The sequence below is a fragment of the Eptatretus burgeri genome, chromosome 7 (genome assembly GCF_056783735.1).
Source record: "Eptatretus burgeri isolate ZD-2024b chromosome 7, Ebu_testis_v1, whole genome shotgun sequence".
Taxonomy (NCBI): Eukaryota; Metazoa; Chordata; class Myxini; order Myxiniformes; family Myxinidae; genus Eptatretus; species Eptatretus burgeri.
This window is the reverse complement of record NC_140967.1, coordinates 48518835-48537542: the sequence shown is the minus strand read 5'-3', so window position 1 is coordinate 48537542 and position 18708 is coordinate 48518835. Positions and strand designations below refer to the sequence as shown.

At 44.7% G+C, this 18708-nt stretch overlaps 1 protein-coding gene across 1 annotated transcript in view; it reads left to right on the top strand.

The window, feature by feature from the left end:
• Window position 1: 1 nt before the first annotated feature.
• Window positions 2-18708, top strand: part of LOC147023224 (dnaJ homolog subfamily A member 2-like) — a 63011-nt gene continuing 44304 nt past the window's right edge. The window contains exon 1 of the mRNA XM_085888411.1: window positions 2-504. Coding sequence (XP_085744537.1) covers window positions 284-504 — 221 coding nt within the window. The 5' untranslated portion in view covers window positions 2-283. The remainder of the gene's footprint in view (window positions 505-18708) is intronic.

Here is an 18708-nt window from a genome sequence, read left to right as displayed (position 1 = left end):
GTAATAGCCACACATTGCGGCTGTTTTGACTGGTGCAAGTGCCGGAGTACAGGACAACCAGTTGGATAGACAAGGCCGATTAACGGGAGGCTGTAGCACTCTGTGGTGATGCGATGATGTGCTGTGTCTGTCATTATAAGTGAGGTAAAAAAAAAATAATAAAAGAAGGGACAACAGAGAAGAAGAAGAAGAGGAGGAGGAGGGAAACTATCCCAGAGGAGAGAATTCGAGGTGTGAGTGGATAACAAAAGAAGGTTGGAGAGGAGAACGGGTGACGAGTCCAATGGCTGAGGGTGGATGGCGTGCTGGCCTTGGCTCACTGGGTGGTCGAAGCGGACGACCCCCTTGGCTGTGGAGTCCCGGCTTTGAGGATGTCGGGCAGGACGACGACGAGCTCCTGCCCGGCTTCTTTGGGGAGAACATTTTTGAAGAATTTTTAGGAGATTTCGGACGTTGGGCTCGTGGGGAGAGACGTCGTGGTCAGAATCAAGTGCACTCCGTCAGGTGAGACGGTTGTTTCGCCCCTTTATGCACGTTTACACACCTGTATGACGATACCTGTCACACTTGTAGAGTGTTAGACCTATCGCTTCGCTCATGGAAATACCAAATGTTTTCTGTGATGGCGAATAGTCATCAATATGACGAGGAGAAGAACAAGGATTACCGGGAGTGTGGCGATGAGCAATGTCGTCGCGAGTTGGCGTTTGCAGTTTCGCCACGAGTGCCCACGTACCAATTAATAATTAAATAAAACAAACTTTGGTCGAGAACCTTCCCGGGAGTTCCCTGAATCCACCGTAGTTCGACTTGTGGAAATCCGTTATTCTGTTCTAAAGTTATAACAGGACAGACGGACAGACAGACGGACGGACGGACGGACAGACGGACAGACAGACAGACACAGCTTTTTACAACAGATTTATCGGCGTTTCCACTGACTTGTCTCATCCGACTTGTCATTATCTGTCATTCCACCTACTTATTTATCAGCACGTCTATTTATCTACTTCGTGGGCGACGACATCCACCTGATTACTCGACACGTCTGTCCACTTGGTTGCTTACTTCGAATATCTACCTGTCCCACTTGCATGTTCACCGACCTGTGAAGCATGTTCATGTACCTGCTTTCCTGTCACTATCTCCACACTTCCTTACTTGTCAGCCTTTATATCCCCATACTTGCTTACTTATCAGCCTTTATATCCCCACACTTCCTTACTTGTCAGCCTTTCTATCCCCACACTTCCTTACTTGTCAGCCTTTCTATCCCCATACTTGCTTACTTATCAGCCTTTATATCCCCATACTTCCTTACTTGTCAGCCTTTATATCCCCACACTTCCTTACTTGTCAGCCTTTATATCCCCACACTTCCTTACTTGTCAGCCTTTCTATCCCCATACTTGCTTACTTGTCAGCCTTTATATCCCCACACTTCCTTACTTGTCAGCCTTTATATCCCCATACTTCCTTACTTGTCAGCCTTTATATCCCCACACTTCCTTACTTGTCAGCCTTTATATCCCCATACTTCCTTACTTGTCAGCCTTTATATCCCCACACTTCCTTACTTGTCAGCCTTTCTATCCCCACACTTCCTTACTTGTCAGCCTTTATATCCCCATACTTGCTTACTTATCAGCCTTTATATCCCCATACTTCCTTAATTGTCAGCCTTTATATCCCCATACTTCCTTACTTGTCAGCCTTTATATCCCCACACTTCCTTACTTGTCAGCCTTTCTATCCCCATACTTGCTTACTTGTCAGCCTTTATATCCCCACACTTCCTTACTTGTCAGCCTTTATATCCCCATACTTCCTTACTTGTCAGCCTTTATATCCCCACACTTCCTTACTTGTCAGCCTTTATATCCCCACACTTCCTTACTTGTCAGCCTTTCTATCCCCATACTTGCTTACTTGTCAGCCTTTATATCCCCACACTTCCTTACTTGTCAGCCTTTATATCCCCATACTTCCTTACTTGTCAGCCTTTATATCCCCACACTTCCTTACTTGTCAGCCTTTATATCCCCATACTTCCTTACTTGTCAGCCTTTCTATCCCCACACTTCCTTACTTGTCAGCCTTTATATCCCCACACTTCCTTGTCAGCCTTTCTATCCCCATACTTGCTTACTTATCAGCCTTTATATCCCCATACTTCCTTACTTGTCAGCCTTTCTATCCCCATACTTCCTTACTTGTCAGCCTTTATATCCCCACACTTCCTTACTTGTCAGCCTTTCTATCCCCATACTTGCTTACTTGTCAGCCTTTATATCCCCACACTTCCTTACTTGTCAGCCTTTATATCCCCATACTTCCTCACTTGTCAGCCTTTATATCCCCACACTTCCTTACTTGTCAGCCTTTATATCCCCACACTTCCTTACTTGTCAGCCTTTATATCCCCACACTTCCTTACTTGTCAGCCTTTCTATCCCCACACTTCCTTACTTGTCAGCCTTTCTATCCCCACACTTCCTTACTTGTCAGCCTTTATATCCCCACACTTCCTTACTTGTCAGCCTTTATATCTCCTGACTTCCTTACTTGTCAGCCTTTATATCCCCACACTTCCTTACGTGTCAGCCTTTATATCCCCACACTTCCTTACTTGTCAGCCTTTATATCCCCACACTTCCTTACTTGTCAGCCTTTCTATCCCCACACTTCCTTACTTGTCAGCCTTTATATCCCCACACTTCCTTACTTGTCAGCCTTTATATCCCCACACTTCCTTACTTGTCAGCCTTTATATCTCCCGACTTCCTTACTTGTCAGCCTTTATATCTCCCGACGTCCTTACTTGTCAGCCTTTATATCCCCACACTTCCTTACGTGTCAGCCTTTATATCCCCACACTTCCTTACTTGTCAGCCTTTATATCCCCACACTTCCTTACTTGTCAGCCTTTATATCCCCACACTTCCTTACTTGTCAGCCTTTATATCCCCACTCTTCCTTACTTGTCAGCCTTTATATCCCCACACTTCCTTAGTTGTCAGCCTTTATATCCCCACACTTCCTTACTTGTCAGCCTTTATATCCCCACACTTCCTTACTTGTCAGGGTTTATATCCCCACACTTCCTTACTTGTCAGCCTTTCTATCCCCACACTTCCTTACTTGTCAGCCTTTATATCCCCATACTTCCTTACTTGTCAGCCTTTATATCCCCACACTTCCTTACTTGTCAGCCTTTATATCCCTACACTTCCTTACTTATCAGCCTTTATATCCCCACACTTCCTTATGTGTCAGCCTTTATATCCCCACACTTCCTTACTTGTCAGCCTTTATATCCCCACACTTCCTTACTTGTCAGCCTTTATATCCCCACACTTCCTTACTTGTCAGCCTTTATATCCCCACACTTCCTTACTTGTCAGCCTTTCTATCCCCACACTTCCTTACTTGTCAGCCTTTATATCCCCATACTTCCTTACTTGTCAGCCTTTATATCCCCACACTTCCTTACTTGTCAGCCTTTATATCCCCAAACTTTCTTACTTGTCAGCCTTTATATCCCCACACTTCCTTACTTATCAGCCTTTATATCTCCCGACTTCCTTACTTGTCAGCCTTTATATCCCCACACTTCCTTACTTGTCAGCCTTTATATCCCCACACTTCCTTACTTGTCAGCCTTTCTATCTCCATACTTCCTTACTTGTCAGCCTTTCTATCCCCATACTTCCTTACTTGTCAGCATTTCTATCTCCATACTTCCTTATTTGTCAGCCTTTATATCCCCATACTTCCTTACTTGTCAGCCTTTCTATCCCCATACTTCCTTACTTGTCAGCATTTCTATCTCCATACTTCCTTATTTGTCAGCCTTTCTATCTCCATACTTCCTTACTTGTCAGCCTTTCTATCCCCATACTTCCTTACTTGTCAGCATTTCTATCCCCATACTTGCTTACTTGTCAGCCTTTATATCCCCATACTTCCTTACTTGTCAGCCTTTATATCCCCACACTTCCTTACTTGTCAGCCTTTATATCCCCACACTTCCTTACTTGTCAGCCTTTCTATCCCCACACTTCCTTACTTGTCAGCCTTTATATCCCCATACTTCCTTACTTGTCAGCCTTTATATCCCCACACTTCCTTACTTGTCAGCCTTTATATCCCCAAACTTTCTTACTTGTCAGCCTTTATATCCCCACACTTCCTTACTTATCAGCCTTTATATCTCCCGACTTCCTTACTTGTCAGCCTTTATATCCCCACACTTCCTTACTTGTCAGCCTTTATATCCCCACACTTCCTTACTTGTCAGCCTTTATATCCCCACACTTCCTTACTTGTCAGCCTTTCTATCTCCATACTTCCTTACTTGTCAGCCTTTCTATCTCCATACTTCCTTACTTGTCAGCCTTTCTATCCCCATACTTCCTTACTTGTCAGCATTTCTATCTCCATACTTCCTTATTTGTCAGCCTTTATATCCCCATACTTCCTTACTTGTCAGCCTTTCTATCCCCATACTTCCTTACTTGTCAGCATTTCTATCTCCATACTTCCTTATTTGTCAGCCTTTCTATCTCCATACTTCCTTACTTGTCAGCCTTTCTATCCCCATACTTCCTTACTTGTCAGCATTTCTATCCCCATACTTGCTTACTTGTCAGCCTTTATATCCCCATACTTCCTTACTTGTCAGCCTTTCTATCCCCATACTTCCTTACTTGTCAGCATTTCTATCTCCATACTTCCTTATTTGTCAGCCTTTCTATCTCCATACTTCCTTACTTGTCAGCCTTTATATCCCCACACTTCCTTACGTGTCAGCCTTTATATCCCCACACTTCCTTACTTGTCAGCCTTTATATCCCCACACTTCCTTACTTGTCAGCCTTTATATCCCCACACTTCCTTACTTGTCAGCCTTTATATCCCCACTCTTCCTTACTTGTCAGCCTTTATATCCCCACACTTCCTTACTTGTCAGCCTTTATATCCCCACACTTCCTTACTTGTCAGCCTTTATATCCCCACACTTCCTTACTTGTCAGCCTTTATATCCCCACACTTCCTTACTTGTCAGCCTTTCTATCCCCACACTTCCTTACTTGTCAGCCTTTATATCCCCATACTTCCTTACTTGTCAGCCTTTATATCCCCACACTTCCTTACTTGTCAGCCTTTATATCCCTACACTTCCTTACTTATCAGCCTTTATATCCCCACACTTCCTTATGTGTCAGCCTTTATATCCCCACACTTCCTTACTTGTCAGCCTTTATATCCCCACACTTCCTTACTTGTCAGCCTTTATATCCCCACACTTCCTTACTTGTCAGCCTTTATATCCCCACACTTCCTTACTTGTCAGCCTTTCTATCCCCACACTTCCTTACTTGTCAGCCTTTATATCCCCATACTTCCTTACTTGTCAGCCTTTATATCCCCACACTTCCTTACTTGTCAGCCTTTATATCCCCAAACTTTCTTACTTGTCAGCCTTTATATCCCCACACTTCCTTACTTATCAGCCTTTATATCTCCCGACTTCCTTACTTGTCAGCCTTTATATCCCCACACTTCCTTACTTGTCAGCCTTTATATCCCCACACTTCCTTACTTGTCAGCCTTTCTATCTCCATACTTCCTTACTTGTCAGCCTTTCTATCCCCATACTTCCTTACTTGTCAGCATTTCTATCTCCATACTTCCTTATTTGTCAGCCTTTATATCCCCATACTTCCTTACTTGTCAGCCTTTCTATCCCCATACTTCCTTACTTGTCAGCATTTCTATCTCCATACTTCCTTATTTGTCAGCCTTTCTATCTCCATACTTCCTTACTTGTCAGCCTTTCTATCCCCATACTTCCTTACTTGTCAGCATTTCTATCCCCATACTTGCTTACTTGTCAGCCTTTATATCCCCATACTTCCTTACTTGTCAGCCTTTATATCCCCACCCTTACTTGTCAGCCTTTATATCCCCACACTTCCTTACTTGTCAGCCTTTCTATCCCCACACTTCCTTACTTGTCAGCCTTTATATCCCCATACTTCCTTACTTGTCAGCCTTTATATCCCCACACTTCCTTACTTGTCAGCCTTTATATCCCCAAACTTTCTTACTTGTCAGCCTTTATATCCCCACACTTCCTTACTTATCAGCCTTTATATCTCCCGACTTCCTTACTTGTCAGCCTTTATATCCCCACACTTCCTTACTTGTCAGCCTTTATATCCCCACACTTCCTTACTTGTCAGCCTTTCTATCTCCATACTTCCTTACTTGTCAGCCTTTCTATCTCCATACTTCCTTACTTGTCAGCCTTTCTATCCCCATACTTCCTTACTTGTCAGCATTTCTATCTCCATACTTCCTTATTTGTCAGCCTTTATATCCCCATACTTCCTTACTTGTCAGCCTTTCTATCCCCATACTTCCTTACTTGTCAGCATTTCTATCTCCATACTTCCTTATTTGTCAGCCTTTCTATCTCCATACTTCCTTACTTGTCAGCCTTTCTATCCCCATACTTCCTTACTTGTCAGCATTTCTATCCCCATACTTGCTTACTTGTCAGCCTTTATATCCCCATACTTCCTTACTTGTCAGCCTTTCTATCCCCATACTTCCTTACTTGTCAGCATTTCTATCTCCATACTTCCTTATTTGTCAGCCTTTCTATCTCCATACTTCCTTACTTATCAGCCTTTCTATCCCCATACTTCCTTACTTGTCAGCATTTCTATCTCCATACTTCCTTATTTGTCAGCCTTTCTATCTCCATACTTCCTTATTTGTCAGCCTTTCTATCTCCATACTTCCTTACTTGTCAGCATTTCTATCCCCATACTTGCTTACTTGTTGGCATGTATCGTGTTCTTCCCCACCTGCCTCCATGGCTGTGTTTTTTGTCGAGGTTTTTGCTTTGCCATAACATCATTGTCCTCTCAGGCTGTCTTTGGTATAAAATCTGAGTGGGAAGTTTGATTCAGTGTTTCATTGACACTCTACAGCAGAGTGCAGAACATATCGACACATTTCCTTTTTTAATGGAATCATTGAAGTTGTAATGCAATGTGAAATGTGACATCATGATGGGGTGTTGTGTACAATGTATGATGGATGTAATGAATTTATTAATTTGCTGCAAAAACTACAATGTCAACGATTTGTTGCCATCTGTCTTCAAAACCCAAAATGACACATTTACTCTATCCCAATATTTTGCTCTGCTCTTGGTTGAAATGCCCGTATTTGGTCATTGTTATGGGGAAATCATGTTAATTTATTACTGTTCCAACACACTTCTTGAGCCTCATGACTTTTCTTTCTGTCTTCGTGTCCTCTATGATCGACATGTTTTGCTTGTAGTAACTGCATTAGTATCTTTCTAATGTCTTGATGGAGCTTGCATCCATGGCGGCATGGCATGCCTAGGATTTGTAAAGATCCTGGTGGAGTTGGCAACCAAGCCACCCACGGATCAAGTCAAGACATGCTTTACTTTTGGATACAAAGTGGTGTTTGAATTGCAATCGGCAACAGTACAAACAAAGCAGCTTAAACATTCAGTTATTTGCAAACTTTTTTTTTTAATGGTTTCCTGGAACTAATGATCACTGGGTATACCCTGTGTGAAAGCAATTTGGACCCACAGATGTGAAGATTGTAATTTGATGAAGCGGTTATTGGCGGATTGTCTCGATTACAGTAACAGAATGGCTACGACTATGCAGACAGTTTATGACTGTTTGTTTGACGCTGATGGTGTGCAGCTTATTTTGTACAGGTGTTGAATCTTGTTCACCTTCAGGGTATGTTTTGCGTTCCAATGGTTGATCACCTTACTAACCTTCAAGTGTTGAATTTATTAATTTATTTATTTTTTAAATAATGTTTCTTTTAGCCAGTATTGATTTTCATTCGGTAAGATAGTCCAAAACACGTTTTGAACATTGTGCTTCGTTGATGGATATATATATATATATATATATATATATATATATATATATATATATATATATATATATATATATATATATATATATACACACATATTGGTTACAGTTTAAACGGAAAACACCGTCTGTCCGTGAAGCCGTGTGACTATATGTCTGTTAATTACATACTGTTTGAACGTCAGTTGCACCCTGACGACAGGTATGTCTATTTTAATGTACCTTTTAAACCTTTCAACCTTTAGATTGCTGAGACCCCTTAGACCTTTGAAGACCTCTTTATGAGCATTTAGAGGCCGTTCAACATTTCCATCCTTTCAACCCCCGAGTCCCCTCTCTCTATACAAGATTGGGATGGTTGGGATTACTGTTTACTAGCATCAGCACTCCCACCCTATGGACTGCCCATCTTGGCCCACCTTTGATGGGCAATTTAAATTGGTGATATTTCCACAAAGTGAGACTTTCTTCTTGAATACACTGTACACTTGGAAAAAAAGAAATTGGGAGAGACTGTAACCATATTTGCCATTGCTGGACAATACTGCAATGTTTTTGTGATAAAATGCAACAACAAAAAATTTTTTTTCACAAAGTGATGTGTTTTCTGGGACAAACTCTAACCTGCAAATTATTTCAGACGTACTGTAATCATGTTTTGCCTTGGTGGACAACACTGAAATCTTTGTGATGTAAAATGCCAAGTGATATATATATATATATATATATATGTATGTATATATATATATATATATGTATATATATATATATGTATATATATGTATGTATATATATATGGAAATCCAACACAGGTAGAGGCCATTCAGCCCATCATGCCTTCATGAACACCACACTAACCCAAGATCATTTTGATTAATGAAAGAAAAAATATGTATATTTGTTTTTTGTTGTTGTAAGTGACCCTTGGCCAAGACATTGCTTAAACAGAACATGGTACATTAGTCGATCATTTTAATTGTGTGTGTGTGTGTGTGTGTGTGTGTGTGTGTGTGTGTGTGTGTGTGTGTGTGTGTGTGTGTGTGTGTGTGTGTGTGTGTGTGTGTGTGTGTGTGTGTGTGTGTTATATATGCTTCATTCACTTACCACCTGCATTGAGACTGGCTACCAACTTGTGCTCAAGACAAGGGTCTGTCTGTCTCGGCTTCATTGCTCTTCAACATATATGTGAGAGACTTACTTTGCCCCACCTCCAGAAAGTTTCCTGACGCAGATGATCTTGCCCTTCCTACCCAAGCAATCAACCTTGATGATCTCAGCAGGACCCTGTTCCAGGACTTGAAGGTAATGGAGCAATACTTAATCTATCGGTGCCTCCTCCTCCCCCCCCCCCCAAAACCTAACTAAGACCACAGTTACCGCTTTCTATCTCAACACGGACTAGCTAACAGAAAACTGATTTCCTTTTGTGGCAAATCAGTAAAGAATGAACCATTCACCAAGTACCCTGGAACCGCCCTTGGTTGCAGCTTTACATTCCATGGACACCTAAAACGGGTCACAGAAAAGATCAAGACCAGTGTAAACGTCATCCGGCAACTCGTGGGCACCAGCTGGAGATCCAGTACATGCACTTTTCACACTGCTGGCCTTACTCTTGTGTACTGTGCAGTGGAATATTGTTCTCCTGTTTGGGCAGAGGGCAGCCGCACATAACATTTGGACACTGTCCTGAAAACACTGATGTGGAAAGTCAGTGGTACACTGAAATCGACACCCGTGCAGTGGCTCCCAGTCCCGTCTAACATCCCACCCCCTGATCTGCATTGGACGGCAAGAATGCTGATAGAGTTTTGCTGCATCAAGCCAACCCAGAGCTTTCAATCCATGAAGACCTGCAGAATCTACCAAATATGCAACTCAAGTGACGCAAACCTTTCTGGGGCTCTGCAAATGTTTTGAGTGATGTAGGATTTAACACAATGTACAAGTGGTGCAATCTCTGGACAGAGAACAACATTGTTAACAAAGTGAGTGAGTTTACAGAAGAGCCTCCAGATTTTGACCTCCACTGGAAATGGTGGTCTGTGCTCAACAGGATCCATACCCTCCATGCAAAGATATCACATCACTTCCACAAATGGAATTTCAAAGACAGCCCAGCATGTGACTGTGGTCACCCAGATTTGACTATTCATCACTTTGTGAATGAGTGTCACCGACGGAGATTTGATGAAGGATTTCGGGCAATCCACCTAACAGGCACTGCTGTGATTTGGATGTCCAACTTTGACTTAGATCTGTGAGATCTAATTTTTTGTCATATGTAATAAAAAAAGAATTGGCTTCATTATATAAAGATGCATTTTAAAAGAGGGGGGGAAAAAGTGCATCCAACCAAAAATTAATTAGATATACTCTGGCAATTTAGTTTATTAACAAGCAAAAGCAGACCGGGTCTCAGGGTATTACTAAATTAGTAGAGTTGATCAAGTTACTTTTTGGTTGGATGATCCTTTTTTTTTTTTCCTTTCAAAAAAAAAATATATATATTGTTGCAGTCTCAGGGCTTGAACCTACGACGAGGGGGAAATGCCCGGTTTCTCTCAAACTCGCCTAGGCTTGAGGCCAACGAGAGCGAATAACTTCACCCCACTGTGGGTTGTGACAACTACGACACAGCTACGAATGCCAATGTAGTGACCATGAGTCAGTGTCTGTCCGTCTAACAATCGTTTAATTGGGGGTCCTATGACACCCCGACCAGGGAATGCACCCTCGGCAAATGTGCTACTTACCTTATCTGGTGATCTTGAATGCAGCCGAGCTGTACCGCAAGCACACCACACGCTGGACCCTACAAACCGAACCGTAGGGAATCTCAACCTCCCAAGCTATCTACGTGCGGACAGTGCTAGGCCAATGGTGGAAAAGACGGACACGGACAGTTTGGAAATAGATTCAACAAGAACAGGTTTATTTACACAACTGGGGAGCAGGAAAAAAGGGGGGGGAGGAAACTTAAGGATTTTATTGGCACGGGGAGAAATGGGGGTTGGGCAATTTGTATAATAATGACATCAGAGAAAGAGAAAAGAGACAGAGCAAACTTAACAAGCACCTAACCTACCACTAACACAGTAAATGGGCCCCAGCATTCATAACCGCTATTCATCACTGAGGGAGAGAAGTGGGAAGATAGGGTGTGTGTGTGTGTGTGCATGCGCGCGCGTGCCTTCCATAACTCCAAAACCATGAAACCTAATGGACTGAAATTTTGCATGCATCCAAAAGGAACTCCAAGGGAGTGCATGAATGAAACCTGAGTGTTTCGGTACATTTCAACACCCCTTTTTAAGGTGATAAACGGCCTCATTTAATTATTATCCGTTATCCGTTAAAAAAAAAAACAACAAAATGTTCATTTGTCCAATTCGCATATTGTTTGACACTTCGGACGTCTTCGGGTGGTGTTTAATATGACCGATTTGCAACCGCTTGCCAAGCCAGCCGTTCCTTATCAACCATTTCTTTGGAGTGCTTGCTCGAATGCTTAAGCCATTTGGTGAGTGCTCCACAAGCTGCTTGGATGTTTCTTTGCAAGCCATGGTGATGCACTGTCACTTTGCTAAACACAATCAAAAATACTTCGACCGACGTACAAAGTTGAGGCCCCACCTGCCTATGTTGTGCTAAACCTGCTGTTCCTTATCCATGGATGGATGAATGGATGGAAAGTATTGATGGATGGATGGATGGACCAAACCAATGTTTGTCAGCCATTGTGAGATGGTGGTCTAAATGATTTTTTTTTTTAATCACAACTGTTGTCGTTTTTGAAAATAAAATGACAAATTGACATTCGGGACAATGTTGGGTGATAATATAAATTAAGTACATTTATAAACGTATGTTCCTTTATCTTAGTTAAATCTGACAAATGTTTAAAATGTAACTTTCTATTCACCTCAGAGCGGTCATGCTGAGCACTGCTCGTTGATGGATATTGGATATATATATATATATATATATATATATATATATATATATATATATATATATATATATATATATATATATATATATATATATATATATATATATATCGAGACGCACACCCTGGTGGAGTACTTTAGAAGTTATTAGGTGAGAGTTGTTTCCAAAGCCCAAACTCATTGCAGATGCTGCAGGGAATGTAATGACAGATGAAGGAACAGCAGGTGGGAACTCATTCATTCATTCATTCATTCATTCCTTACACTGCGTCTTCACTCTGCGAGATTGGAGTATGATGAGTTCATGAACAACCGTGGAACTTGCTGTGAATCCATCCCTTCCCTCATCCATCCCTTTCCTCATCCATCCCTTCCCTCATCCATCCCTTCCCTCATCCATCCCTTCCCTCATCTATCCCTTCCCCCATCCATCCATTCCCCCATCCATCCATCCCTTCCCTCCATCCTCCCCCCTCCCCCCTTCCATCTCTTTCTCCTCGCCCTCCCCCCCCCCACCACTCCTTCCCCTCTCTCCTCCCTCTCTCACCCCTCTTCCAACTTTCATGAAGTGATAAACAAATGGTGGTTGTGTTGTGGTGTTGTGCTGTGCTGTGCTGTGCTGTGGTTTTTGTATTGTCTTGAGCTCGGCATGTCGTGAGTGTGCTGGTTGGGCAGATGGGCACGTTTTTAGCTGTTGGGGCTGCTGCTGGGCTCGATTCCACGGATAGAATTTTGGAGCTCTGGTTGAGATATTCTTATCGCATTCTAGTTGTAAAACGTGTGCTGAAATTAAATAAAGGCACGAAGCACTGGTGTCTCCGGGTGTTTATGAGCATTGCAGCTGGTGTGAGACGAGCTCTAGTGTCTCTTGGCCTAAGCCGGGTTTTGGGGTTTGGATTGCATGGTTGGGCTTGGCGGTGGGTCTGGCTGCTGCAGGGGTGTTCGTTTTCCTTTTTGCGTGTTCTTTAGCACTCATTGTGCCTCCAGTAGGTGCGTGACCCTCTTGGAGAGATCAAGTTCTCGAGGGGATAAACAGGGTGGCCGCACCGCACCCACTTTCCCTCAAGTCCCACAACGAAACACAAGTCCAGAACACCCCCTTCTCTTCCAAAATTTCCCTTCCTTGCTCCCCCATCCTCTTTGCTCCCATCCCTCCTCGCACCCCCTATCCCTCGGAGTGTATAACGGTGTGGTGAAGCGTCGCTCTTCTCCCCCCCCCCTTTCGCTCTATCCCTCCCCTCCCTCCTCTCTATCCCCCACCGTCCTCTCTAACCCCCTACCTGCTCTCTATCCCCCTCCCTCCTCTCTATCCCCCTCCCTCCTCTCTATCCCCCCTCCCTCCTCTCTATCTCCCCTCCCTCCTCTCTATCTCCCCTCCCTCCTCTCTATCCCCCCTCCCTCCTCTCTATCCCCCCTTCCTCCTCTCTATCCCCCCTTCCTCCTCTCTATACCCCCTCCCTCCTCTCTATCCCCCCACTCCTCTCTATCCCCCCACTCCTCTCTATCCCCCCACTCCTCTATATTCCCCCACTCCTCTATATTCCCCCACTCCTCTATATTCCCCCACTCCTCTATATTCCCCCACTCCTCTATATTCCCCCACTCCTCTCTATATTCCCCCACTCCTCTCTATATTCCCCCACTCCTCTCTATATTCCCCCACTCCTCTCTATATTCCCCACTCCTCTCTATATTCCCCTCCCTCCTCTCTATCCCACCCCTCCCTCCTCTCTATCCCACCCCTCCCTCCTCTCTATCCCACCCCTCCCTCCTCTCTATCCCACCCCTCCCTCCTCTCTATCCCACCCCTCCCTCCTCTCCATCCCCCTCCCTCTTCTCTATCCCCCTCCCTCTTCTCTATCCCTCCTCCCTCTTCTCTATCTTCCCCTCCCTCTTCTCTATCCCCCTCCTTCTTCTTCTCTATCCCCCCTCCTTCTTCTCTATCCCCCTCCCTCTTCTCTATCCCCCCTCCCTCTTCTCTATCCCCCCTCCCTCTTCTCTATCCCCCTCCCTCTTCTCTATCCCCCCTCCTTCTTCTCTATCCCCCTCCTTCTTCTCTATCCCCCCTCCCTCTTCTCTATCCCCCTCCCTCTTCTCTATCCCCCCTCCCTCTTCTCTATCCCCCTCCCTCTTCTCTATCCCCCCTCCCTCTTCTCTATCCCCCCTCCCTCTTCTCTATCCCCCTCCCTCTTCTCTATCCCCCCTCCCTCTTCTCTATCCCCCCTCCCTCTTCTCTATCCCCCTCCCTCTTCTCTATCCCCCCTCCCTCTTCTCTATCCCCCCTCCCTCTTCTCTATCCCCCCTCCCTCTTCTCTATCCCCCTCCCTCTTCTCTATCCCCCTCCCTCTTCTCTATCCCCCCTCCCTCTTCTCTATCCCCCCTCCCTCTTCTCTATCCCCCTCCCTCTTCTCTATCCCCCTCCCTCTTCTCTATCCCCCCTCCCTCTTCTCTATCCCCCTCCCTCTTCTCTATCCCCCTCCCTCTTCTCTATCCCCCTCCCTCTTCTCTATCCCCCTCCCTCTTCTCTATCCCCCCTCCCTCTTCTCTATCCCCCCTCCCTCTTCTCTATCCCCCTCCCTCTTCTCTATCCCCCTCCCTCTTCTCTATCCCCCCTCCCTCTTCTCTATCCCCCCTCCCTCTTCTCTATCCCCCCTCCCTCTTCTCTATCCCCCTCCCTCTTCTCTATCCCTCCTCCCTCTTCTCTATCCTCCTCCCTCCTCTCCATCCCACCCCTCCCTCCTCTCCATCCCACCCCTCCCTCCTCTCCATCCCACCCCTCCCTCCTCTCCATCCCACCCCTCCCTCCTCTCCATCCCACCCCTCCCTCCTCTCCATCCCACCCCTCCCTCCTCTCCATCCCACCCCTCCCTCCTCACTCTCTCCTCCCCTCCCACCTCCTCACTCCCCCACTCCTCCCTCCTTTCTCTCACCTGTCTCTCCTCTTTCTCTGCCCTCCCCTTTTTTCTTCATAGTCCCATCAGCGAAACGTCGAGTGGTACTTACTAGTATTGTATATAATATAACCAGGGCAATTACGTGATTTGAACTAGTTGGCTGGATCCACATCCGATTGAATAATTGGTTCGTCTTCCTGATCCTCATATAATTGTTTCTAATAGAATGAGTGGTGGTTTCAAAAAGCACCCCCCCCCCAACACACACACACACTTTTCAAAACATTCCAGAACCAAAAACATGACTTTTTTTTGATACAATTAGGAAACTCACCCATCATCGAGGGGAAAATGTGCAACACTGACTGTAAACTACTTATCTTTTGTCGGTTGTCCATCGTTATTGATGTGATTATAGCCGTCGTTTCGTTCATCGCGCTTCAATGACTTTTCTTTTCTTCACCTGAAAGGTGCGGCCACACATTGGACAATAGATACCAGTCGGACGATAAGTTTCTCCATATTTCTTGCTTGGCACATTTCCTCTCAGCAGCAATGCCCCTGTTAATAGCAAGCTGGTACTCATTTTGCCCACCTCGGAAGGATGACGGGCTGTCTGTGTTAATGGCAGCCTGGTGTTAATTCAATGGAACGACAAGGGCTTCAACTCGTGACCCTGAGATCTTCAGCCAGCCAGCCACCTGAACCATGAAGCCAACACCAGGCTGAGCCGTTGAATGATGCCATTTGAAACAACCCCATCCTCCTTCACCTTTGCTCTCATTACATCATGAAACTGTAGAACCATGGTGATTAATTTGTCTGCGCAGTCAACTTTAGCCAGAATTTTCCATTCGGACATTTTACTAAAGCCTTGGAAAGGATGGGCGACCAAAGTGAAATGGAGGGCCATATTTTGTTCAGACAACTTATCTTGAAGTTTTCTGGTAATAAAAATCATGTTTGTGTTACCCCTGCCTTTTATGAAAGTACATTGGTTATTGAGTCGGGACTTTTCAGCAATGTGTTCACCAAAACGGTTTCGGGTTTCGAGGAATCTTTCCAGTCAGTGACAGAGAGATTTTGTGGCAAATTTGTTAGGGTTAGGGTTAGTTTTTGATGGGTTGTATCTGTTGCCTCTTCATCTTAAATGGATGGTCCTTGTAATCCTTGGGTATGACTCCCTTGTGTCATATCAGTTGGAAAATCTATTTTGGGCGCTGGGTTAGATGATGGATCAAATATTTGTTTACTTCATCACGAATGGTATCGGATCCTGGTGCCGTCTCGCCAGAGAGGAATCTTGCTGAATTGATCGTTTCGGACAGAGCGGTTCAGCAAGGAATTCCGTAATGATGTAATAAGACAGTTGTTCATTGACCTCTTCATCAGTGCTTGATTAATGGTTGAGAAAGTTGTTGAAAGTGGTCGGCCCATCTATGCATACTTTTTCATTTGGTACTTATCTCTGAGAGAGTACATTACTTCAGCACACACAATCGGTGATGGGAACACTTGATTGCGGATTATACACGTCTAAAAGCATCATGGAACTTTGTGTCCTTCTCGGTAAACATTTGGATTCTGACTTTCTTATTTCACCATTTGTCACACTTGACTCTTGGTTTTGTTTGAAGTTCACTGTGCATGTTGTGGTCGGCACGTTTCTTTGATGGCAATGTTCCGTCATTGAGCCAAGCAGTTTGAGTATGTAAGCTTTGCTTCTCCTTGAGCAGATTATAAATCTCATTATCACCATTATCAAAACAGTCTGGCGTTTCCTGGTGTCGGTCCCAGAATCTCATCATCCTTACAGTTCTTCCATTCACTTTCGATTCAATGTTGGCAGAGGCTATGATTATAGCGGCCAGCCATTCTTCTGTTTTTTTCACAGTGTTTGTCTTTATGAACCCAAGGTTTAATTTGATGACACTTAGATTCATGGAGGCTTTTAGTCTTGAGACCTTCTAGGTGGCATGATGTGTCGGTCCAGCTCAGCACTAAAGAAGCAGTGGTCAGTCCAGCACTCTGCCACTCTCAAAGCTCTTTTAATGTTGACGTGTCTCATGTCACACTGGTGACCGTCGATGTTGTCAATTAGATGTCGGTGTTTGGAATGTGGATCTATCTGGGCTGTTTTCCTCTTTTGGAAGAAGAAATTGATGTCTGTAATTAATTGTCTTCAGTATCTTTCCTAAGAAACAGCAATCCATTGCTGTTGCATTTTCCAATGTTGTATTGCATCTACCAGTGGTGCCCTTCCGGGCTAGTCGATGTCACCCGACACGGTAATTGACATCACGCGTGATAATCAGATTTTCTTGGGAATGGACTTCAGAGATGGCTTGCAAAGATCTTCATTGAACTTGTGTTCTTGAGAGAATCAATTGATGGTCACAGTGAAATCTTTTTCAGGTCTCGGCAATCTCAACGTCATTCATTATTATTGACGTGATTTTAATTTTGCACAAAATCGATTTCTGGCCTCCTCTTAACTCGTACACGTGTCTGGTTGAAATGTGATTAATTATCTGTTTCAGGTTGTGTTCTCACATTAATGGTTGAAATTTTAACGGCTGTTGTTTTTGCTTATTTTGTTTGGACTGCATAAGTGTGATAGTTGCAATAAGCTGATCACAGGTCGTGTTTAATCGGGTAATGTTTCATGTACTTTTTCGAGCCCTTTCCTCGTGCAAGGAGATGAGCATTGTGGTCCTCAAAAGGGCTGCTAAATCACTTGGGGGACTGTTGAATGCCACTGCTGCTTTGGTCCAGTGAAAAGCAACCGCATGTCGTGAGCCTCTTGCATGCGAGTTTTCAACTACAGCTTCCAATATGTAAACACCTGATGCTTGCTGCTTGGCCATCGCCACAGGGTTTGTAGGATGGAGAGCTGGAAAGCACCAGTGTGGGTTGAATTCGATATGGGAAGATTTATACAGAGCCATCTTCACTCTTGTCATTTCACAGCTGGATTCAACTGCAAGATAAAGGCAAGACTATTCGAGATGCACTCTGCTACAGTACCTGAATTCACTTATACCGATGACGTGAGCATTGCACAAGGTTGTGCTTCCCTACTTTGATGAAATATAGTGTTACGGCTGTGGAAATTCGCAGAGCACCATATAGGTCCTTGGATCAGTTATGTCTAAGTCTGTGTTCAGATAGATTTCCCCACCGATGTTTAATGGGAAATTATTCATGTAACCAGGCTGTGATCTTTGAGTTAGCCATTTTTCTTTTGCTATCGTTATTTTGGACCAACCGCATTTCAACCACCACAACCGCCTTCAGAACAACCACCTTGACCTCAACCGCCCAAACATACCACCCTCACGACCACCATAAAAACGCCAGCCACGCCACCATTACGACAACCACCGTAACCACCACCGCGTTTCCACCTCGGCACACAGTTGCGAGAAGCCTGGCATTCGTCGGGGGAGAACGGACGACGGCCTCACCCCCCCCCCCCCATGACAAACCCTGCGAGCGGATCCAGATGCAATGAGGGCTATGAAAAAGGGAAAGAAAGGGCCCGATCGAAGAGATAAAAATGCCCTTCTACTGGAAGAAGGGGCGGGAAGTGAGGGTGGGGCGCCTGGGCTATAAAGTGGGCGCGTGGAAACGTCGAAGTGAGAAGTTGAGGAGAGGGTCGCCCGAAGTTAAGTTGTCAGTCAGGAGTCGCTGGTGGCAGTGGAGGTCTGGGAACGGAGTCGAGCGACAGTCTGGGAGTTGCGGTCTGGGAGTGCAGTGGAGTCTGTCAGCCTCTCGTTGGTCGATGGAGGGGTGGTGGAGTTGGAGAAATCGGAGCGCAGTGGAGCCAAGGTGCGTGGCCTGCCGTACCGTGCCTTACCGTGTGTCGCTGGAGAGGGGACTTCGAGGGTCGCCCTAGCGGGTCACCACGAG